The 24,564-nt window shown below is 39.8% G+C and overlaps 1 protein-coding gene across 2 annotated transcripts in view; it reads right to left on the bottom strand.

The window, feature by feature from the left end:
* The window catches only part of Vit (vitrin), a 110,901-nt gene that overhangs the window by 74,698 nt on the left and 11,639 nt on the right, over positions 1-24,564 (bottom strand). For both annotated transcript variants that reach the window (XM_010611399.2, XM_033763519.1), the window contains exons 2-3: positions 17,197-17,266; positions 1,601-1,666 (exon numbers count right to left, since the gene is read on the bottom strand). In XM_010611399.2, the coding sequence (XP_010609701.1) occupies positions 1,601-1,666; positions 17,197-17,248 (118 nt within the window). In that variant the 5' untranslated portion in view covers positions 17,249-17,266. The remainder of the gene's footprint in view (positions 1-1,600; positions 1,667-17,196; positions 17,267-24,564) is intronic.

Here is a 24,564-nt window from a genome sequence, read left to right as displayed (position 1 = left end):
ACCCTGATGGTTTGGGAATATCCTGTTACCTTCGTTGTATCTTCTTTCTTCTTTCTTTAATGATTTGCCAACGTTTCTAATTAGAGAAGAGACCACAGGCATTTATTGACTCAAATGTGCTGCATCACAAGGGAGATTTTGAGAATAAAACTAGAATTTAGCATCTTAGAAATTCAATCCATCTGAGATCTCTTGGAAAGCTTTGCCCTTGGGTCATTTAGCACAGACTTTCATAGTCACTGAAAACTGTTGTCATGGCAATCATGGAACCTTTCATGATTTTTGTATATGAGTTAATGAAGATACTGGAAGTAGCCCAAAGGAATTCATATTTGGGTGTACATTTGTCTCCATATTAACCCAATCATTGTTTTTAACACACATATGCCCCAGGGCCGGTTCTCCTGGCTCATGGTTCTGACAGGAATAAATAAACAACTGATTCCTTTTTAGTATTTCAGCTTAGGAGGCTGTGGATGGCTGCCCTTTTGGTCTCATTTCAACAGGAAATCCCACATGGAAGGTTTAAAAGAGCAGAAGAAAAAAGAGTGGCTGTATGAAGCAAATCTCTTTCTTTTCAAGCTATTAATGTTGCTGATTTCAAGATACTTAATAGTTATAAAGAAAGTAGCAATTGTGGAACATGGAATGCAGAACACTGACTATCTCTAAGGCCTTTATTTTAAGGTTGTTTATAAACACATCTTGCCTGAAGCTTCCATTAAGCCTACAAACATGGATCCAGAAATCCCAGTGTGCTCACAGTATGTGAGTGTGAGATTTCCCATCTGTGTTCTGTTCGACTAGTGATTCCCCAACATCTAGTTGTCACTTCTTTCTTAGTAATAGAACCCCTCATTTTTAGTAAAGCATGTGGACTCTTGAAATCAAGACATTCCCCCCTCTTCTTTAAGGCTGACCAATGGTATTTAAGCAGAAATGGTACATTTAGTTTTCTTGATCTGTCTTTAGAAAGGGTTAGTGGGTGCCCTCTTCACCCCTTCTTACTGACTGGAATGATGGATTGAGATGGAGGAGCCATTTTGGACAGTGAGTTGAAAGCCATGTGGAAAATGACAGGATTACAAGACAGAAGTTTGGGTCCCTAGGATTGTGGAGCTTCCACAAAATTACAGACTGACTATGTTTACAGGAAAGAGAGGGAAACTTGACTCTTACGTTAAGTAAGAATTGGATTTCTATCATCTACTCCTAACTGATAATGTCACCCAAAAGTGAGTTTTTTTCCTTCTGTGAAATTTACCTTCTTATAACAGGGCATGCTGGAAGATGGGTAGAATTGCTGGACCTTTGTATTAGCCATAATGGTATTGAGAAAACATGAATTTTCTAGTGCAGTAGAACCACAAACCTTTTATTCTAAGCCAGAACTTTTATCTCAAATGCTTTCTTTGTATGAGGTAGATCATGAATAAGACTTATCTCTACTTTGTCTAGGTGCAATACAAACAAGATAGAGAAAAAAACCCCTAACCAAACCAAAACAAAATTTCACCTCCCATGTTGTCTGAAACAAGTGGAGCAACCTTCCCCATGGGAGACAAGTCTTCTATCAATGAGGAATTGCGATTTTACTTACTGAACTTAGGCCTTTTGCTCTTCTTTTCCAGTTCCTTATTGGAATGTATTCCAGTCACCAGCAAAACTGCATAAAGAAAATACAAATTGAAAAATGTCATCAATATTATTTCACCTAAATGTTTCTCTCTTCTGAGCCTTACATTTTGTTTTGGATCACGCATATTCTCATCAAGGGAACTTATTTACCTATATATTAAGATTGGGAAGCTGAGATGCACAATCTGTGTAACCCCGGCTGAAAGGTTCTTTCAATGTTACCTCTTAAATACTTTGACTTTGTTTTGCTGCCTTGGAATTTCACCATAGCTGTCTTATCGTCTCTGTTTCCCACAGGAGAAGATGTAGGCTTGGAGAAATCTACTGATTTTGCACAGTTCCAGGAATGAAAGCGAGAAGCGAGCTGAACACCTCACCAGTCTTATGCCTTTTGCTCTGTGCCACAGCAGTCTTCCAAATGGCCGGTTTCCTCATAGCCAGAGAGCTGCATAGGGAGTGTGGGCACCCCAAGTGGGTATCCGTGCATGTGTGTGGGTGTGCGTGTATGTGACTGAGGGAAGGCTGAACAGACAGGTAAAAAGCCTCGTCAGTGGAAGATATTCCAGGGGAACAGTGCTGGGGGTAGAGGGGAAGACAGTCACAGGGTGTTACGGTTTACTTCTGAAATGTCCCCCCAAAGTCTTATGCTTTTGGAAGGTGGTCGGATCATGGGGCGTGATACTGATACTCAGCAGTGGATTCCTGGATGAGTTCAGGAGTTGAATGTGCTGTTCGCAGGTGGGGCCTCATTGGAGGTAAGTCCCTGGGGGGCATGCCCTGGAAGGGATATTCTTGCCTGGCTCCTCCCTCCTCTCTCTGCTTCCTGGCTGTCCTGAGTTTAGTACCTTTTCCTTCACCATATCCTTCTGCCGTGCCATTTCTGCCTTGGAGCCAGCTGGCCATGGACTGAAACTGTGAGCCCAGATAAATCCCTGTTCCTTTAAGTTGTGGATATTGAGTATTTTGTCCCAGTGACAAGAAAGTGACAAGGACATAAGGTCTGAGGAGTGACTTGAGCCTCTGCTGGTGGTCCACTCCAGCAGCCCTGATTCTGTGTCCTCCTCAAAAACTCGAGAAGAACCTCAAACAGCATTTGGATACTGCTGTCCTCTGGAAGCAGAGTGATGAGGAAGAAAGAAGAACTTTTTATCCTTTTGAAGTCACATTCCCAGTTTCTTTTGAAACACATAAAATGAACTTGAGCTTCAAGCTTTTATTTTTTATTTATTTTTTGGTACCAGGGATGGAACTCAGGTCCTTGCGCTTGCAAGGCAGGCAGCGGAACCACTGAACTAAATCCCCAGCCCAAGCCTCAAGCTTTTAAAAAATAACATTGACTGTTTTTCTTTTTGTTACAAAGTAACACATGTCCCTGGTAGAAATATCTAAAAAGCACAATAAAAACCAGTTCAGAAAATATGGATGAATACAACAGATAATACTGTTTTTTTCACTCTGTCCCTCTTTCTCTTTTTTTCCCTCTTTCTCTCTACCTTCCCTTCTTTCACCTCTTGCCTCTCTCTCTCTTTTAAACAAACATTTGATTTTAATGATGCTAGTTATAACATTTTGTAACTTATTCCAACTTGATATATACATTCATTTTTTCTTGTCATTAAATGGTTTTCCACAGTAATTTTAACTGCCTTAAGTATTATACTATATGAATGTATTGCAATCTACTCAAAATTCCATTTAATGCAAAACTGCTTCATCATTGTAAAGAACATTATTATTTCATTAAAATAAATTTTCAAATAGAATTTCTTGCCTGAAATTTGTGCCCACTTAAAATTTTAATATATATTGTGATGATTTCTCATGACAATGCTCACTTCCCCATCCCTGCATTAATTCTATCTGTAGCAGAAAAGCAGTGTTTTTCCTTTCAAAATGCTCATTGATTCCTTATGCTTCTTCCTTCCTTCCAGGCATCTTTTCACCTCGGCTACCCCATGGTGACTCTCCTTTAATGTAGCACCACTTTAGCCATTGTTGTGGTAAACTCAGTTTTGGGATGAAATTGGGGCTCTGGAGATGAGTGTGGGGAAACCCAGCAATCAGAAGAGCACTTCGGGTTGGTGTGGGAAGTGACTCAGTGGCAGAGTATTTGTCGAGCATGCACAAGGCCTGGGAGTCTATCCCCAGTATAGCAAAAAATAAATACATAAAAATATAAAAAGAAGGTAAGTATTTGACCACATACTTTATTTATTTATTTTACCAGAATACAGATGCTCAATTTGAGTATCAATGGACTTAGAAATTCTTAAATTGGCAGTTGTTTTTAAAGGAAAAAATGGTAATGTCATCAAGGGATTTAAAAAAGTTTGTATTTCTTTTAAGTTTTCCTAGCTGCTATAGAATGAGTTTGTGTGTGTGTGTGTGTGTGTGTGAGTGTGTGCGTGTGTGTGTGTGTGTGTGTGTGTGTGTGTGTGTGTAGTACCGGGGATCGAAAGCTGCTATAGAATGAAACTTTTGTCTCTCCTCCATTCACATGTTGAAATGGTATGAGAAGACAGAGCTGTTGGTAGGTGACTAGGTCATGAAGGTGGAGGCCTCATCAATAGAATTAGTGCTCTTTAAAAAGAAGTCCCCCAAAACTGCCTTGTCCCTTCTGGCATGAAGGACCCATTAAAATGGTGGCTGTCTATAAGCCAGGAAGTGAACTGTCACCATGCACTGCCTTGATCTTGGTTTTCCCAGCCTCTAGAATTTTTACAAAAAAAAAAATCTGTTTTTTTTTTTTATAAGCCACCGCATCTATGACAGTTTGTTCCTGCAGCCTGAGCAGACAGAATAACTAATTTATGCCAGTGAAGTAAACACTAAATTATCCCTAAATTTGACTATTAGCACTACACTAATTGAAATGTGAGCAGTTGACCTACCAGGTCTTACTGTTGCAGAATTTAAGAGATCAGAAAGAACAACAGGCGAAAGAGGCAGATTTATTTGGGTGCACACCAGCTCAATGGACTCATGGCCAAGGGCTGAACCCAGAACAGAGGAAGGGCTCTAGTTTTATATATGTTGCAGAGTGGGGTTGGTCTGCCTTACAGTGTAAAACCTGTGGACAGAGTGGAACAAAAGCAGTTAATCTGTGACAGTTTTACAATTTAGCATATCTTGGTAGTCTTGGTTGGGCAAAAACAAGCTCCTATGAGAACAGGAAGCTGTGAAACCTTACTTACAAGGACAAAGTTACTAATTTTATTTGTAATAGAATAAAGAACAACAGCTGTCGGGCAGGGGAAGTCTAAGAAGGAACTGCCTAGGTTGGGGAAAAGTCCTGCTTCACTCAAGAACAGAAACATGAAAGACTGTTGAGTGAGGACTCAAAGTCCAGCCAACAAGAATGAAGGCAGACACTTTTTAGATGTTATTTACTTCTAGGATTTGGGTGGGTGTGAGTGTTCTGGAAGTCACTCTGCACCACGGAATTCTGTACAAAGACCACATTTTAATTTTATGTAAAAAAATAAATATCTAGTATCCTAGAGTATTTTAAAAAAAACAAGTACTACATAAATATATAGAAAAATCAAACGAAGGAATATGTAAAATAATAGAGTATTAATTTTTGGATAAAACCAAATGTGTTCCTTTTGGGCCATTGTACGTTTGGACAGTGGTCTATAAATCTTAGTATTAGAGGGGCAGGAGGCACTGAAGATAGGAAAAGATAGGATGAAGGCCTCGTTGAGTTTTATTAAAAATTAATAAGGCAATTTTGGCCTCTACAACTAGACTCTACAAATTAGAAAGACAAAGGCAGCTAAACTCTAGCAATTAGGAAGATAATGACAAAGAAATAAGGAAGAGGAAGTTCCTAGGTAGCACCATTAACATAAGAATCACAAACTTCCCCTCTACTTAATCCTTAGTCTAAACCATGGGTCCATAAGGCCTTCATCCATATTTTTGCCCTCTATCAAAGGACAGGGAAAGCTCACATGACCTGAAGAAATCCAAGATAAGGATGAAAAACAAGGCAGATAGCCAATCAGATTCCAAGAGCCTGCATGGGACAAAGATCTCTATAAAAGGAACTCCTGACAGGAAATGCACTGTTACTCACTTCAGATGCTCCCTACTTTTCCAGAGTACCTGTCTGCCATGTCTGTTCTGCTCCTCCCTTCTTATTCCCCTTTCTTCACCTTCAAATAGTCTTCTTTTATTTTAAACCGCTCCTTTAGATCTTTTGCCTACACTGGGTGTAGGATCACTGAGAGCTGCATATTGCAGCAGAGCAGTGACTTGCTGTCCACCCCTGGATGTTACAGTGTGGCATAGTGTACCACCCTGTCCAGACATTACATTAACATTAGAACTATAAATATTTCAGCCATCACCCCATTACTTGTTTAGTCATCCAAGACCCTCTGGTTAAGTTTAACAGCAGCAGTTAATACAGCCCTTATTGTCAATGATTCACACAGGCTCTCCCCTCAGTTTATGTGCAATTTAATTAAAGCTCCCCAGAAACTACTCCTCCAAGAGAGGGCTGGTCAATAAGGCTTATAAATATGCTTGTGCTCTGGAGCAAGTCTTCATGTCTTATCTGCAAGACTTCTCTTGCTACATTGGAAATGGAGAATTGCACATGGAACTTGGATGAGAGAAACAATAGTCTTGTATTTGTTTTGTTCAGCTGCCTAGCAGAGCACCACACAGAGGGCTGATGCCTGCCTGCTTCCGTGGACAAAGAAGCAGACCAATCCAGTCCCATGCGTTAGAGTCAATCACTGTCTGTGCTGAGACTATTAGTGTCCATAGCCTACAAGGAAGTAAAATCTAGAATCCAAAGTTTCAAAGCGGTCGTCATTTACCAAATCTGCAGCAAGGTTTCTCTGTGTTTTCAAATCTGGTGTGCTGGTTTTATATAACATAAAAAAGGTCTCAACTGTCTTTAATTGAAATTTCAAGGAAATTAAACATTAAATTGCTTTTTTTGGATAAAAAAGTGTCACTCCATTCTTTCTGGTGTAACACTAAGTGCAGTTAAATATCTGAGGTATAATTGTTTTTAAATACAACTTTTAAAAACTGATCATAGAGATTATTAACAGAGATGACACACGTGAATAAGCTTGAAATAACATTCAATCTCATTAAAACGCAAGCTGAAACAAAATGAGGGCATGTTTTCCTGTATTGTGTCAATAAATATGGAACACAAGATCATATTTAATCTTGGCAGGGATTTGAGGTTAGTGAATTTCTGAGCACTGTTGGTAAAGTGTAAGCAGGTACAGCCATTCCAGAAAGCAATTTGATAATAATAACTTTCAAGAGCTTTAAAATATTGATATTTTTGAACTGAAAATACACTCCTAGGAATATATTCAAAATCATAATCACTGATATTGACAAAGAGTTATATAAAAATGCTCATTATAGCATTTCTAATGGAGATCTGGAAATAATAAAATGTTGGAAATGTCCCAACAATAAGGAAATCCTAAGCACTTATTAAAAATGATGTGTAGAAGAATATATTAAATTACCTGCGAAGAGCTTAGCTCTAACTTTAAGAACAACAAACTGAAAATACATGCAGAGAAATATCTGGGCCAAATAGACCAAGATGTTAATAAATTTGGTCAAATGGTGATATCTTCTTAATATTTTTTATATTTTCCCTTTTGTATTATATGCTTTATGTATAAAATATATATTTTATAGAGAATACATTTATTTTCTCATTAGAAAAAGTGTGATTTATTCTTAATCATGGCCATATTGAAATCATATAATGATAAGTACTTTCTAAAATGATTGGCATCATTAATCTATGCTCATGTTTTCTAGTTTTCCTGTCAGTAATAAATTATAATCTACTTTCAAGAAAAGGGGTAAAGTGCCAGAACATCTAGTTAGTAATCAAATCAGGAGGTACTTACTGAATACTTCGTTGCCTAGGACTTTACAGAAATGACTCATTCTAGCCCTCAAACTTCTTGCTAAATCTTTTTAGAGTCCTTCAATACACTAGTGCAAGTGGTATCCACCATGCCTTTTTGAGAACTGATCTAAAAGAGACTATTTAAAAACAGCCCAAATTTCCCTAATGCTTTAATTTGGGACTATGTACTCATTGAAATATTTAGCACCAAGTAAATCAGGGGTTTGTAGCAAAAATATGACAATTTCATTACGATCCCATGAAACAAACAAAGATGCTTCAAATCATTGGATATTAAACCTAGGAGGAGATTTGGGCTCATCTTTGTTTTACAGAAAGGAAACCAAGCTTAAGCTTAACACCTTGGCTAAGCTTGTGGTTATTTGGGGGCCACAAAAGGGAACCAAAATGCAAGTTTGCTAGCAATGGTCTTATCTCTTTATTCTACTTGCTCTTCCAAAGTGCTCACTTGGGACCCAAAGTACACAGGTGGGACTCCTTTCCCCCAGGCCCTGTAAACCACTAGTCTTATAAGGACAAAGTTACTAATTGTATTTTTTTGATGAATTTCCTTCTTATTTCTGCAGTGCTGGGGACACCGCAGAATGTGAAATGGCCTTGTTTGTTTTGTTTTGCTAAATTCTTCGTATTCCCAGCCCCTTGCTATGTTAGAAACCTAACTTCCTGGTTAGTGTGAGAAGGGAGGTAGCCTCTCCAAAGAGCAAGGAGGAAATGAAGGACTTTGTGCTTCCAAGGTGAATGGTCTTTGGTTTACTCGAGCAAGCCAGCCGTATCAAACAAGTGTAAAGACAATGCTGGAGTGGTTGATCCTTGGTCTTTGCCTACTCTGAGGACAATAGAAATAGTCAGGAGGAGGACTTCTGGCCATGTACCCAGGAGTCTCTTCGTGTTCTCATAACCATAGGACAGTGCCTCTGAGGACAAGGAGTGCCCTAATCTTTGGCTTTGGGCATAGATGGCCTAGCTGAGAAACAGGCGGCTTGGACAAAACTACCCTAGCTCTTTGGCAGCCAGGTCACACAGCGCTGGTGACTAACAGCTTGACCATATAATTTATAGAAGGAGAAACAGAAGGCACTGAAAGAAGTGACTTGCCAACATTAGACAGTCGATAGTGGGGTCAAAATAGTGCCTATATCCTCCCTCTGGCTCTCAACTCAAAGCTCATTGCATCATGCTGAAACTCCTTTGCCTTACCATCTGCATTCTCTCTTGCTCTTCCAGTTCCCAGTTCTTTCCGTAGACTCCCTCTGAATGGGAGAGTGAGGAAAGGGACCACAGTGTGGAAGGAGAAGGTGGCAAATGGTGCTTTCTCCCTGAGCACCAGCTCCTGGTGTGTGTGTGGTGGGGCTCACACCTGCAGATGCGTGGTGACTACTATCAAGCCCAGAAGCCTCCACGGAGAGATGCACCAGTGGCACATAATAGTGAACACCGTGGATTGCAGTGGCTGGTGAATTACTTGGGTTCAGATGCCACCCAGGAGAGGGTGATTGGCCAGTAGTCATTTTGGAAAGGGACCAACTGAAGTTAGAAGTCAGAGCAGCTGTGGGCTGGCTCCATCTAGTGGCTCCAAGTGTCAGGTGCAGTTGATTTCAATCCCTCAAGAGGCATTCAGAGTGTTGCAGGCTGAAATACTTGGGTCCTAGCCTCACAGCCAGAAACCAGAAGCTGCAGGAATTGCAACGGAACTCAAGGCCCAGGTTTTCTGGGTTTACCCACCACTGCCATAATGCAGGCTGAAATACTTGGGTCCTAGCCTCACAGCCAGAAACCAGAAGCTGCAGGAATTGCAACCGAACTCAAGGCCCAGGTTTTCTGGGTTTACCCACCACTGCCATAACGCTACTGCTGGCTTGCTGAGATCAATCAACATAGATTTAGATTCTGTCCTCTCTGCCAAATAGTGACAACAGAATCATACCATGAAATGGACATTTTTTTTCTTTTATTTCTTTCTTTACTTTTTAACTTAAATTTTTTTCTTCTCTTTTTCTTGATTGTCCTTGTTTTTATACTAACAAGAACATTGTTTCTAGTTGTGTGGTTGTTCTGTTCTGTTCTTGTTTCTGTTTCTTCCTTCTTTCTTTCCCTCCTGTCTTCTTCACCAGTTCCCAAAGCTTATGTAATCTATTTTGTCCTTTAGTCTTGATTCTAATCCCTTTCTCTTCTTCTATTTCCCTATACAGGAGAAACAAAAGACACTGAGAGAAGTGACTTGCCAACATTAGCCAGTCGATAGTTTTCTCCCATGAGGGTAAAATCACCATATCAAGGGGATATTTACTGTACACAATTCTCTGGTTTGATTTAAATTTTTTTATATGACTAAAAAATCTTGTTCATATGATTAAAGGTGGGAAACTAATAGCTACCACAGTTTGTCATTTTCTAGGGTGTGTTTGATGCTATTGTTATTATTGACTAATGCCTTGGGTTTTTGTTTGCTTGTTTGTTTGTTTTTTTTCCTGGTACCAGGGATCAAACTCAGGATCTTGCACTTGTGAGGCAAGTCACTGAGCTAAATCCCTGGCCCTAAAGCAGCCTAACTAGTGCCTTAGTTTTTTTTTCCTTTTTGCTTGTTTTATTGTTATTATTGATTGTAGTACTTTAGCCAACATGACATAACTGTCCTAATCAGTTGTTCTTCCTTATATGCCAAGACTGAGATTGCCATAGGGTCGTAAACAATACTATCAGCCAGTGCCAAGAACCAGGGGCCAGGCCAAATAGGCAACAACTTCTCATCTCCAATAAATTGAAGATCTTATAACAGACTTAAAACTCAAGAGCCAGCTACACTTTGAAGACATCTCTGAGTAGTCATTTCCTAAGGGATGTTGATACTAGCAGTAAAGACACCTACCAAAAACAATTTACAAGCATCAATGCAGAAATTAAACTAAAAAATAAAAATAAATGAGAAGACACTTAAGCAAGATGCAACCTCAGACTTTCAAATCACTAAAGGGATACCCAGGGGGCAATGAGGTAGAACAATTTGAAAGTCACCTATCTGGATTCTGTGAAGTGCTAACAGCAAAAGTAACAAAGCAGATGGATGAATTTCTAGAAAGGAGCAAATTAGAAATAATTTCTCAGTAACTTCAAAGATGATGACCATAATGAAGGACATGGTTAGTGAATCTAGAGTAGATACAGATTTTTAAAAAAGAGGAGCTTAGGAAAATGATGAAAACCATGAATGCCCAACATAGAAAAGAATGGAATCCATGAAACATATTTAATCAGATATCCAGGAGATTAAAAGTTGTATTGAAAGTACATGTAGCAGAATGAACAAATGTGAGGACAGAATATCAGATGTAGAAAACAGGATTTTGGTTAGACGTCATGAAAAAGATTTCTTAAAAATAGCAAGGGACCACAAAAAGTCAATCCAACAGCTGCTAGATGATGCAAAGAATAACACAAGATTGATTGGAGTAAACGAAAAAGCAGGAGATAGTGCAATCAACATAAAAAACCTGTTTACAGAAGTAACAGAATTCCAATTAACTATGACCAAAAAAAAAATTGACCCCAAGGCATGTAATAGGACTCCAGAAATTCAACACATGAACAGAATATTAAAAGCTTTTAGGAAAGAGGAACAGATCACTTATAGAGGAAAGCCTATCAGAATTATAGCAGATTTTTCAACACAAATCCTTACATCAAGGAGAGCTTGGAGTGAAGTATTTTGAGCCCTAAAAGAAAACAACCTCCAACCCAAATTGGTGTGCCCCACAAAACCATCTTTCAAAATTGATGGAAGAATAAGATAATTCCATGACAAAGAACACCTGAAGAAATTCATGACCACTAAACCAGTATCCAAAATGTTCTGAAGGACATTTTACAAAGAGATAATGCAGACTAAAACTCCATGAAGTCCAATAGAATTAATTGACTAGGTAAGGAAAGTAATTAAACAGAGGGGAAAGAAAGAGAACCAACAACAGGAAAATAACATGACAAGGGTAAGTCAATACATATCAGTTATAACCATCAATGTAAATGGTCTGAATTCACCAACCAAAGAAACAGACTGGGAGACTGGATCAATAAGCAAGATCCAACAACATGTTGCATACAAGAAACATATTTCACTCAAAAAGAAATACATAGACTGAAAGTCAAAGGATTAAAAACAACACTCCATGCATCAGGAACCCAAAAAATAAGCAGGTGTAGCTATTCTAATTGAAGACAAAGTAGATTTTAAGCCAGGACTGATCAAGAGAGACAAAGAAGATCACTGTGTCCTTCTCAAGGAAAAAATCAAGAGGTAGAGAGATCATAAATATATATGCATCAAATGCCAGTGAAGCAAATTATATAAAACAAAAATTAATGGACATGAAAAATCAAGTAAGCACCGATGCAATTGTAATTAGAAACATCGATACCTCACTGTCATAAATACATCAACTAGACAAAATATCAACAAAGAAATATTAGAACTGAACCAAATTTTTGAACAAATGGACTTAGTAGATATCTACAGAGTGTTCTACTCCACAACACTAGAATACACATTCTTTTCAGCTGTACATAGCATGTTTTCCAAAATAGACCATATACTAGGCCTATAGAACATGCTTAAGTAAATGGAAAATAATGGTAACTAGTTCATGCATATTATCAGACAATAGTGCAAAAAAATTGGAAATCAATGGCCAAAAAACCTACAAAAATTTAATAAACACATGAAAATTAAACAATACCCTCTTGAACAATGAATGAGTCACAGATGAAATTGAATAAGAAATTAGACAGTTTCTACAATTAAACAATAATGCCAATATAACATACTGAAACTTGTGGGACACAATGTTAAGCACCGATGCAATTGTAATTAGAAACATCGATACCTCACTGTCATAAATACATCAACTAGACAAAATATCAACAAAGAAATATTAAAACTGAACCAAATTTTTGAACAAATGGACTTAGTAGATATCTACAGAGTGTTCTACTCCACAACACTAGAATACACATTCTTTTCAGCTGTACATAGCATGTTTTCCAAAATAGACCATATACTAGCCTATAGAACATGCTTAAGTAAATGGAAAATAATGGTAACTAGTCCATGCATATTATCAGACAATAGTGCAAAAAAATTGGAAATCTATGGCCAAAAAAACCTACAAAAATTTAATAAACACATGAAAATTAAACAATACCCTCTTGAACAATGAATGAGTCACAGATGAAATTGAATAAGAAATTAGACAGTTTCTACAATTAAACAATAATGCCAATATAACATACTGAAACTTGTGGGACACAATGAAAGCAGTTCTATGAAGGAAATTTATAGTGGTAAATCCCCACATCAGAAAAACAGAACAGAAATTATAAAGAGTAGAGCAGAAATTAATGTAATGGAAAATAAGAAAGCAATATAAAGAATCATCCAATCAAAGCTGGGCATGCCTTTAATCCCAGCACTCGGGAGGCTGAGGCAGGAGGATAACTGTGAGTTTGAGACCAGCCTGGGCTACATAGTGAGTCCAGGTCAGTCTGTCTCAACTTCCCCCACCCCACCACCAAAAAAAATCAATGAATCAAAGAGTTGGTTTTTTTTTAAAGATTAAATAAAATTGACAAGTCCTTAGCTAACTTATCTAAAAAAAGGAAAGAAAAGACTCAAATCCATGTGATTAGGAATGAAAAGGGTAAAATCACAACAGACGCTGCAAAAATTCAGAAGGACATCAATACCTACTTTGAGAACCTTCATTCTAATAAGATGGAACACAGAAAAAAATGGACAGATTCCTAGATACATATGAATTACCAAAGCTGAATCAAAATGATATAAAGATTCTAAATAACCCAATATCAGACAACATTGAAGATGTAATTAAAAACTTAACTAACAAAGAAAAGCCAAGGTGACAGATTCACTGCTGAATTCTATAAGAAATTTGGAGAAGATCTAATGCTACTCTTCCTCAAACTCTTTAATGAAATTGAAAGGGAAGCAATACTACTAAACTCATTCCTGGAAGCAAGATTACCCTGATACCAAAACCAGAGAAGAATCCAACCAAAAAAGAGAACTGTAGGCCAATCTCCCTAATGAACATGGACACAAAATCTTTAATAAGATACTAGCAAAAATAATGCAGCAAATCATCAAGAAGATTATACACCATGACCAAGAAGGATACATCTCAGGGATGCAGGGATGGTTCAACATATGCTAATCAATAAATATAATATACCATGTTAACAGAGCCAAAGGCAAAAATCATATGATCATCTAAATAGATGTGGAAAAAGCATATGACAAAGTCCAGTACTCATTCATGATAAAAACCCTGCAGAAAATTGCAATAGATGGTCTTTATCTCAATCTGATAAAAGCCATCTATGACAAACCAACAGCCAACATCATACTAAATGGTCAAAAACTGAAAGCTTTTACTCTAAAGTCAGGAACAAGACAAGGATGTCCATTATCACCATTCTTAGTCAATACAGTTCTGGAAACATTAGCCGATCAATTAGACAAGAGAAAGAAATAAAAGGAACAAAATACGCAAGGAAGAAGTCAAATTATCACTATTTGTGTACGCCATGATACTCTACAAGAGCCCAAAAACTCCACCAAAAGGCTTTTAGATTTAATAACCACATTCAGTAGCATAGCTGGATACAAAGTAAACACTCAAAAAATCAATAGCATCACTGTGCACAAATAACAAACTAACTGAAAGAAAAATTTGGGAAACTGCATTTTCAACAATAGCATAAAAAATACTTAGGTATCAATCTAAAGAAGGAAGTGAAAGATTTTTACATTGAAAACTACAGTACTCTGAAAGAGGAGATTGAAGAGGATACCACAAAATGGAAAGATATCCCTTGTTCTTGAGAAGGAAGAACCAGTATAGTGAAAATGGCCATACTCACAAATTTGTTACACAGATTTAATGCAGTCCTGATCAAAATAGCAATAGCATATCTCACAAGATTAGACAAACCTAAAATTCATTTAGAACCAGAAGAGACCTAGAATAGCAAAAGCAATTCTGGGCAACAAAGGCAAGGCAGGGGGCATCGCAATCCCTGACTTGAAATTATAATACAAAGCTATAGTGATAAAAACAGCATGGTACTAGCAAATAAACAAACCTGAGGATCAGTGGAACAGAATAGAAGATACAGAAAGACCTTCAGACACACTCAGCCACCTTATCTTTTACAAAGGGGCCAAACATCTTCATTGGAATAAAGATAGCCTCCTTAATAAATGGTGCAGCAAAAACTGACTTTTTACGTGGGCAAAGACTAAAACTAGACCCATATCTCTTACTATACACTACACTAGAATTGGAATGGATCAAAGATCTAAATATGAAAACAGAAACACTAAATCTGCTGGAAAAACAGAATAGGTAGAACTCTTGAAGGAATAGGTGTCAGCAAAGGCTGTATGAAGAAAACCCCAATTAGACAGGAAATATCACAAAGAATCAACCAGTGGGACTTCTACTTATTAAAAAGCTTTTGCAAAAAGAAAAAGAAACCACCCAAACCACCAAGAGTGGAAAAAAGTTTTTACTGGCTGTTCCTCAGATAAAGGACTAATATCTACAAAATATAAAGAACTTAAAAAAAAATCAGAACTCCCACATTTAAAGACCCAATTAAAAAAATAGGCATCTGAGATGAATATACTTCTCAAATGATGAAATACAAACAGTAAATAAATATATGAAAAAATGTTCACCATCATTGGTCATTCAAGAAATGCGAATTAAAACAACACTGAAATTTCATCTCACTCCAGAAAGAATGTCTGTTATCAAGAAATCAATCAATAATAAATTCTGGCAAGTCTGTGAGGAAAAAAGGAACCCTTCTCCGCTCTTGGTGGGAGTGTAGACTGGTATAACTCCTGTGGAAATCAGTGTGGAGATTCCTCAAAAAACTAAAACTAGCTGGGGATTTAGCTCAGTGGTGCCACCACTTGTCTCACAAATGCAAGGTCCTGAGTTGGATCCCCGGTACCAAACAAAAAAGAAAGAGAGACCAAAAAACAAAAAACTAAAACTAGAGGTTCCATTCCACCCAGCTAGCCCCATTTTTGGTGTCTTCCCCAAAGAATTAAAAGCATCCTACCACAGCAATATATGCATACACAGGTTTGTAGCAACACATTTATAATAGCTAAAATTTAGAAACATCCCAAATGCCCATTAATCAATTAATAAGTTGTATGTTTTTAACAATACAATGGAGCAGTACTCTGCCATAAAGAAGGATAAGTCTGAGACACTTCTAGTTAAGTGGTTGTACCTCGAGACCATACTCTTACATGAAATAAATCAGACACATATCTTCAAAGAGAAAAGTGTAAATAAGGACCACATGCATAATTGATGTGAAATAGGAAGAAAATGTTCAAATGGTAAGGGAGACTGGGGAGGAAGGGAGGGATAATGGAAAGAAGGGAAAAGGAGAAAAAGAGAACAGAAAAAATGGAATCAGAGCCTTTTTGTAAATGTGGAGGGAAGAGGGGCTGCAGGGAGGGGAGTGAAATGGGAAAAAAAGAAGAATCAAGGTATCTCATGTACAAGCGTGGAGTCTATATGACAAATATTATCAGTATGTACATCTAAAATGTACAAATAAAATTAACTTTTAAAAAACTAGGATGAAGTCACACTGGAGGAGAGTGGGCTCTTGCTGCAGGATGACTGGTGTCATGATAAAAAGGGAAAATTTGGAGACAGGCCGGCACACTGGGAAAATGTCGTGGGAAGATGCGGGCTGAGGTAAGGCGATGCATGGACAAGCCACGGGGCGGGGGCGCTCCCAGCCACAGAAGCTAGGGAAAGGGACAGAGTAGTTCTCTTTCAGTCCTCTGAGGGGCCAATCTTGCTGAGGCTTTGATTTTGGTCTCTGGAATTGAGAGAGAGCACCTTTTTGTGTTTCTAAGCCACGCCGTGTCATTTTGTTACAGCAGCCCTAGTAAACTAACGCAGTGATGTAAAACACCCGTGCTTCTCCCCGACAATGGGGCACAATGGCCCACAGGGGCATTTTACCTGCAAAGGACAGATGGTGGGGCCCAATTTAACAGAGAGATCCCCTTGGGCTTGACCCTAAAACCACCAGCAGCGTCCCTTCTCTGCTGCTCCCGGAAGGGCCCATCCAAAACTGCATTCTTGAATAACAGCACCGTGTTCTATTTTTCATAGTACGTGTAACCAGTGGTACCGATTAAGCCACGTCTGTGATGACAATCTCTTTTTTGTGAAATTAAGAAATGAGATCTGAAACTCAGAATTTACAAATATGCCATATCTGAAATACTCGCTGGTTGCTAAAGATTACACACAAAGACATGTGTGTACAATACGTAATAGACATAGACACGTTTCAATACGTAGATTTCCTCACTATAAAAAGGTATGCACACATTCATCCCGAATTTGATCTATGCTTAGCATTCTCACTTAAACTGCTCTCCACAATGTTTATTATAAAAAGATACACTGTTATTGTTTATGTGCCGTCTTGATTTAAAACTTTTTTTTGCCAGATTCTTTGGCACTAGGAGAATGTTAAGAGTATCCAGATACACATATAAAAGTACTTACCAAGGAACATTTCAATAACAGATGCCTTCATAGTGAGAACAACAATCCCCATAAGTATCTAAATGGCACCCTGGAGAGAAAGAAACAACAACATCATCATGTTTCAGAGTGGAGTCCTGAATCGGACGCAGCAAGTGTTATGGGGAGAGTGGCCATTTTGTGTGGCACTCTGGGGTCACAGGAGTCTGAGCTGGGGCTCCAGCTTCCCGTGGAGGTGGCAGTGGACTGTTTCCCAAGCCCCCAGAGTCTAGTCCCAGAAAAGCCATTCTTGCCACCAGCCTCTGAGTCTTCAGAGATCTGGTCTGAGAATTAAAGAAGAAACAACTCCACGATTTTGGGATATGGCCAACTAGTCTTCACATTTGGGCATTATCCACATGTATGGTGTTGTGAGAATGCTTTTAAATTACAGATAAATCATTCAATAAGTATTTATTAAACTCCTATTATATGGCGAAGCTTTGTTAGGAAGAAGGCAATAAAGATTGAATTAAAAACCAGTTCTCACTCTTAAATGACTCACAGCTTCAGAGAGGTGGAAAAACACACATGAACAGAAATAATCCCCTCGTGAGAGAGCTTAAGAATTTTCAGGCCTCAGGAGGGAATAGAAGGGAAAGTTTACAGAGCAGTGATTCTCACACTTTGCCGCATATTATCATCATCTGGGGATTTCAGAAAATCCTGATATCCAGGCTGCACCCAGAGAAAGTGATTCCGAATCTCTCTAGGGGTGGGGTCCAGGTGTCAAACTTAAAAAACAAAACCCTCCTCAAATAGTTCCAACTTGCAACCAAGTCCAAGGAGTAGTTTGGAGCAGGTCGTCTTTTAATGTGCATAGAAATCACCTGGGGATCTTGTTAAACTATAGACTGTAAACCAGTAGGTCTGGGGCAGTTTTAGATTCCTAAAGGACTGGGACTTTTAAAGAGAAGAAAGAGATGATTTCAACCACGGGAATAAGAGAAAGCCTCACAGAGGAGGTGGCCATTGGTCCAAGAGTGAAGACTGAACAGTTTAGACAGGTAGAAATAGGTAGGGAGAAGGAATACTGGGAGGGGCGTTCAGAATCTGTGGAGCCCAGGGATGGAAAGCACCTTAGATGTGAAAATGGTGGATCTGTTAGGGGTTTCCTTCTCTTGAGGCTTCCAGGAAACCCTCCAAGGTTTACTAATACTCCCATTAACTGAGCATGCATGGCATGCTTTATAATGTCGTGAATGCTTATGCTAAGCCATTGAGATAGATCTGATGATTCTCACTGAACAGAGGAGGAAACTAAGGCCTAAAAATTAAAGAACAAGGCAGGGAGTAGACTTGGGAAAGCAGGGGGAGTAGGTGGAAGTGATCTGCCCTGGGCACAGATGATAAGGGGGAGCATTGCACAGAATCCAAACCCTTAAATTTGATCTCCTTTTTATTACCCTTATTAGTTAGCAATTTTAAACAATGTCAGTGATAATCAAACACGCCTCCTCTGTGGGGCAGGTGGCTCCTCTCCTCCAGGTCCATGGCTGTGTGGCCTAACGCTGACATTTACAGCCCTACACAGCTATTCCCGGTGGTGTGCTGGGATCACTTTTATGATGTAAATCCTTCTATGATGGCTGATTTTAAAGCCCCTAAAGTGATGTCATTGAATGAGAAATTTGGAGAGAGATAAGGAGCAACTGGTTCTAGCTGGATCCAGAAAGAGCTTATCACCAATATTTAGACACAGTGCTACGAAGAGTTTGTTAGCAAAAAGCAATTACTAAATTAGGGTTGAAACACTAATAAAAGTACTGTACCTAATATAGTGAACTTAAATATTCAGTATATGAAAAGTTTATTACAAGCAAATTGGGCACAGAGAATAACCCCAATCAACACTGGATCACTGAATTGCTAGCAACAACTGTAATGTGTTACACTTCCCAATTTAGGTGGTTGATCACTGGCTACACAATAGAGAAGTAATCTCTAATTTCAAAACAGAAATAAAATTATACATATAATCTACTTGCCAATTTGGTGCTTAAATATCTGGCTTATATTTTGGAAATAGTGTGAGGTAACAAGCAATTTTTTTTTGGCCGGGGGTCTTTGATTCATCTGAGAAACTCCAGAGCAATTCACATGGCTTCTGGTCTACATATTGAACTTTCCTATCAGCTATGTGCAGAAGACCAAAGTTCCCTGCTGGACCAGCGCAGCCAGGCCCACTGATGGGCTGTTACCATTGAAGGTTTCATCTCATCATCCTAACTGCTTTTTTCCTCACATCTTCGCCACCAGCCGGCTCCCTTGACTCTATGCACACCCTACCCAGGGTCTCACGCTTTCTCATTCTCTTTACGGCTGCACCTGGTCCACGTCACAGCTGGCCCACCTGGATTACTGCACTTCCTCCCCGCCCAGTCCACACAGGAACCAACATGGCCCTATTCCAGGTAAACTGGCTCTCCGCACCCCTCTGCACAGGACCCCACCTGACTGAAAATGCAGGCAGTCCTTGTAGGTGGCTCAAGAGCCTACCTGACTTGGACTGACCACCATGTATCTTTCTGACTCCACATTCTCCCCCTCACTTGCTGAATCCCAGCCATCCTGGGCTCTTGGCCGTTGCTGGAAATTGCTGGCATCTCAGGGACTCTGCACTTATTGTATTTCTCCTGTTTGCCCTGACTGGATGGTTCTTTCCATGGATAAACGCATGCCATTCTCCCTCCCTTCTTTCCAATCTTTGCTCTACGAGTCAATTATGAGATATTTTCCCACCACCCGATGGCAAGTTGTAATCTCCCTCCTACCCCATCCTTTTCCTCCTGTCCTTTTCTCCAAGTCACTTATCACCTTCCGATATACTCTATGGTTTACTCATTTCCCTTGTCCATCTTTGTGTTCCACCCCCCCACTCCCGCTAGACGGCAAACTCCAGGAGGGCTGGATTTTTATTTGCTGTTTTAGGTGCTCAGGACATACTTGTTAGGTCAATGGGTAAGTATTGAGAACTCTCCCTTTTCTCTCTCTAAAAAAAAAAATAGGAAGGAAGACAATCTTGTAAATATGTACAGTAAAAAAACACTGAATGTTGTACTTTAAATGTACTATATTTTGTGGCATGTGAGCTATGGCTAATAAAAATAAGTTAATAAAGCGTTATTGATAGCCACCTAAAGGGAAAATGGAGGGCAGAGAGGAGCACGCTCAGACCTGCCCTATAGTTTGTTTGTTTATTTATTTATTTATTGGTACCGGGGATTGAACTCGGGTCCTTAAGCTTGTGAGGCAGGCTCCAGAACCACTGACCTAAATCCTCAGCCCCTGCCCTATAGTTTTAGAAGTCATGAAGGATGTGACCTTTTCACCCTGGGATAGACGTATAACAACCTATGGGATTCCAGGAAACACTCGAATCCCGCAGGAGACAAGGCCCTAATGCGATTCAGAAGCGATGGAACCTGACCAGGATCGGTCTGGTCTCTCGGGAGCACAATGATCGAAGGGTTCATTCTCTCTAATGCAATGTTGCTTAAAATGTAGGAGCACTACTGGAAATGGGTGCAAAAAAATTCAAACCTTCTCTCATCCCTCTGGGAGGCTGGAGGGGAACAGGGCAGTCAGCGCTGTCTGGCAGCTTTTCCAGGTGGCTGGGGTCATGGGGCTGGGGCCGCTCAGTGGTCCCAGAGCCTAGATTCCTCATGAGCTCGCAAGGATTCTAGCAAAAGCAGGATAATAAGGGCTTTCAAAAGAATCCCACTAGCCGGGCGTGGTGGCGCATGCCTGTAATCCCAGCACTCGTGAGGCTGAGGCAGGAGGATGGCTGTGAGTTTGAGACCAGCCTGGGCTACACAGTGAGTTCCAGGTCAGTCTCAACTACATAGCAAGACCTTGTCTCAAAAAACAAACAAACAAAATAATCGCCTACTGATTCGTACATGTTTGGAATTGTAGTATGAGATGTAATAGAAAGAAACTGGAATAGGAAGTTCTGGTGGGCACATGAAGCCTCACTGTGAGAGAAAACATTCTTAAGTGTAAGTAGATTAGCACAGCCAACTTAGTTTTCATTACGCAGGGTGAGAAGACAGCAAGCTGCTAATCAATAATCATGTCACTATAGATTTATATGGTTCTTCACAGTTTTTAAATAAAGAAGCTTCACGGACATGTTTAGAATGTGGGCTTCACTTTTCTTTCTTTTCTTTCTTTCTTTGGTACCAGGGATCAAACTCGGGTCTTTGTGCTTACGAGGCAGGCAGTGGCACCACTGAGCTAAGTCCTTGGCCCCTCAGTTTTTAAATAAAGCAGCTTCGTGGGCATGTTTAGAATGTGGGCTCAGTTTTTCTTTCTTGTTCACGCTTCAGTTCCTAGATCCTGGAGCAGGGCTCATGGTGATGAATAATATGTGTTCTCTGAGCAAATGAGTAAATACAAATGCTCTTCACTTTGAATTAGTGTAGGAAGTGGGGATTTGTATCATAACCCTTTCTTAAATAGTGCTAGGAATGGAATCAAGGGACTTTGCACTGAGCTACATCTCCAGCTCTTTTTTATTTTTTGAGAAAAGTTCTCATTAAATTGGTAATACCTAGGCTGTGCTCAAACTTGTGATCCTCCTGCCTTGGCCTCCCAGAGTGCTGGACTCATGACTGTATATTACCATGCTTTACTCCTAATTCACAATTAAAAAGATAAGGCAACTGCAGCTTGGGGTGGGTAAATGACTTGTTCAAGGTTGTATACACAGTCTAGCCCAGGTTTCATGACTCTTGATCTTGTACTGCTGTTTCTGTCTCTTGGTGTATATAAAATAATCTGCAAGTTGTATCTTATTGAGATTTTAAAAAGAAAAAGCATGCAATGGAGTACTACTCAGCCATAAAGAAGGATATATTTGAGTCATTTGTAGAAAAATGGATGCACTTGAGTCTGTAATGGTAAGTAAAATAAGTCAGACACAGAGGGTTAAATATCACATGGTTTTTCTTCTGTGTGGGACTCAAAGTGTAAATAATTTAAAGGTCAAAGCAAAAGAAAGATGATATAAAACAGAAAGATGAACTTTGATGCCAAGTGGGCTCTGGGTTCAGAGGGAGGTGGGAGGGAAGGGAGATAATAAAGACCAAGATGTGTTGTTTGTATCAATGAATATATTTATTATGAATTGTGAACACACTAGTAAAACACTTTTCAAAGAAAGCAGTGGAGTCTGTCCAGGGTTTAGCTTGCGCCTCACAAACACAAGGTCCTGAGTTTAATCCCCGGTACTGTAAAAAAGCAAAGTGGAATTTTCCTCACATCTCTCTATTAGAAGGAATGCTTGAAATTCACAGATAAGAGGACAAATTGCTGATCAAAGAAGTAAAAGAAGAATGTCTTTTGTCGAAGAAGGAAGAGACAAAAAAGGCAAATAAAGTGAAAAAATCATTTATGTGGATGTGGGGAAAACGTCTAATTCTCTGATTAAATTTTCACCCTGTGCTTGCATAGTAATAACTCAAAAATCAATAAACACAAATCAAACCAAAACAATGATCAAACTGCCCACATTAGTAGAGGCACTTAGGAAGTACTTTTGCTACCCCCATTCTTTGACCACCAGTTTAGCAGTGATTCTATTAACATAAAGCTGGTGGAGGCCACAGAGGGTCCCAAGGTTCTGTGGGAAGGACCTAAGCCATAACAGATAGTGTCAGCATCTGATGAGAAGCTACGGCTGCCTCTTAATCTGCCCCTTGCTGTCCTTGCTCCAGGTCCCCCTCTCCTCTAGCTTGAAAGGACCAGCTCCCGACACAGGTCTGACTGTGCGTTCACCTGTTCAGAACTCCCCTTCACAGGGCTCTCTTTCTCCTCAGGGTTGAGCCCAGATTCCTTGGGGGAGACATTACAACTTACCTTTCAACACTGTCAGACCGCCAGTCTCCCATGTGCCCCCTCCTCCACTCCCAGCTCCTTTGGGCCTTTGAACTTTTCTCTATATGTGGCCCATAATCACGGTACTGCTCTACCCGGAATACCTTTGTACCCCTCACCTGCCTTCCCCCAGCTTATAAATCTTTCAAGTGTCAACTCATGGAAATTTCCCTAATTTCATAAAGTCACAATTTATCTTCGTTCATACATCTCCTAATGATCCTGAAGTAAACTTTGTGTATGTCCTATATATTAGGCAGAGAGAAGCAAGATACAGGTCGTAGCATCAAATGGCCTATAATTTTCTAGAAGGAGAGTGACATGCATTTATCATAACTAACATTCATTGAATACACGTTAAGGGTCAGTAACATAGTGGCTCCTTTAAGCCTCACAGCAACCTGACAAGGTAGAGACTATTTCGTGCCTTAATTTAGAGGTAAGGAAGGAGAAGCACCCAGAAGTTAGGGACTTTGGCACATCACAAGGTTGGAAAGAAGAAGAGTTGAATTCAAATCAGCATGCCCAGTCCCGAGGCCACATCAGATCAGCGAGGCACGTATCTGCCTTCCAAGTCCACTGACCCGAGTCGGTGTCAATACTGTTTTAACATTCCCTGGTGACCACGCTGCAGTTAGGATTGAGAGATGCTGAAGTTGAGGTGACCACCATAAATGGTGGATGTCACACACCCTTAAGGTGCACAGACTGGAAGGGACTTGAATTTCTTTCCCTGGCAGGTTGGAGAACAATGAAAGATTGGTGAGGAAAGGACAGGACCCAGGGACAGAAATGCTGCAGGAACTGGGAGTTGCTCAGCCAGGTGTGTGGGGGGTGGGGAAGGGGCCATGTCAGCCTTGAATGTCATGCCTAAAGAATGTGAGATTGATACTTTAGGCAGTAGGGAGACATGGAAGGCTTAAGAATTATTTTTGCATTCATCATTTTTAATAAGCCCCATAGAGGACTACTTGAACCACTCACTTGGAAAAAATCTGCCCTGGTAGACATGTAGGATTTATGTAATGTTGGTGTTTGTCTGACCTAGGACACTGCTTGGGGGAGCACCCAACCGTACTCTTTGTCCATGAGGTGGAAAGAGCCTGGATCCATCTGGAAACATTTAATAGTTATGAGAACTTGTGCTCTGTTTCCAAAATGCCAAAAATCCCGTGAGGACAGACATCTCTGAGTGGGGAGAGGCCACATCTGCAGCCTTGCTTTCTCCATCGCTGCCTGCCTGTAAATCTTCAGCTCTTGTGCATAGATGTAGGTTGATCTGGTAGGGCAAGGAAAGGAGGCTGGCACAGCCGGGGCGTTGCAATGTGGAGGTGGCCTTGATCTGTAATGAGCTTTGACATGGATCCTAGTCCCCCAGGGAGGGTCTGAAACACTGAATCTCCTGTTGCCAGGAACCAGCAGCCACCTTGAGGTCCCCGTTAGAATACCCCAGGCTTCCTCGAAGGTGAG

The sequence above is a fragment of the Fukomys damarensis genome, unplaced genomic scaffold (genome assembly GCF_012274545.1).
Source record: "Fukomys damarensis isolate Sample0158 unplaced genomic scaffold, DMR_v1.0_HiC HiC_scaffold_2, whole genome shotgun sequence".
Classification (NCBI taxonomy): Eukaryota; Metazoa; Chordata; class Mammalia; order Rodentia; family Bathyergidae; genus Fukomys; species Fukomys damarensis.
This window is presented reverse-complemented; position numbering and strand designations above follow the sequence as displayed.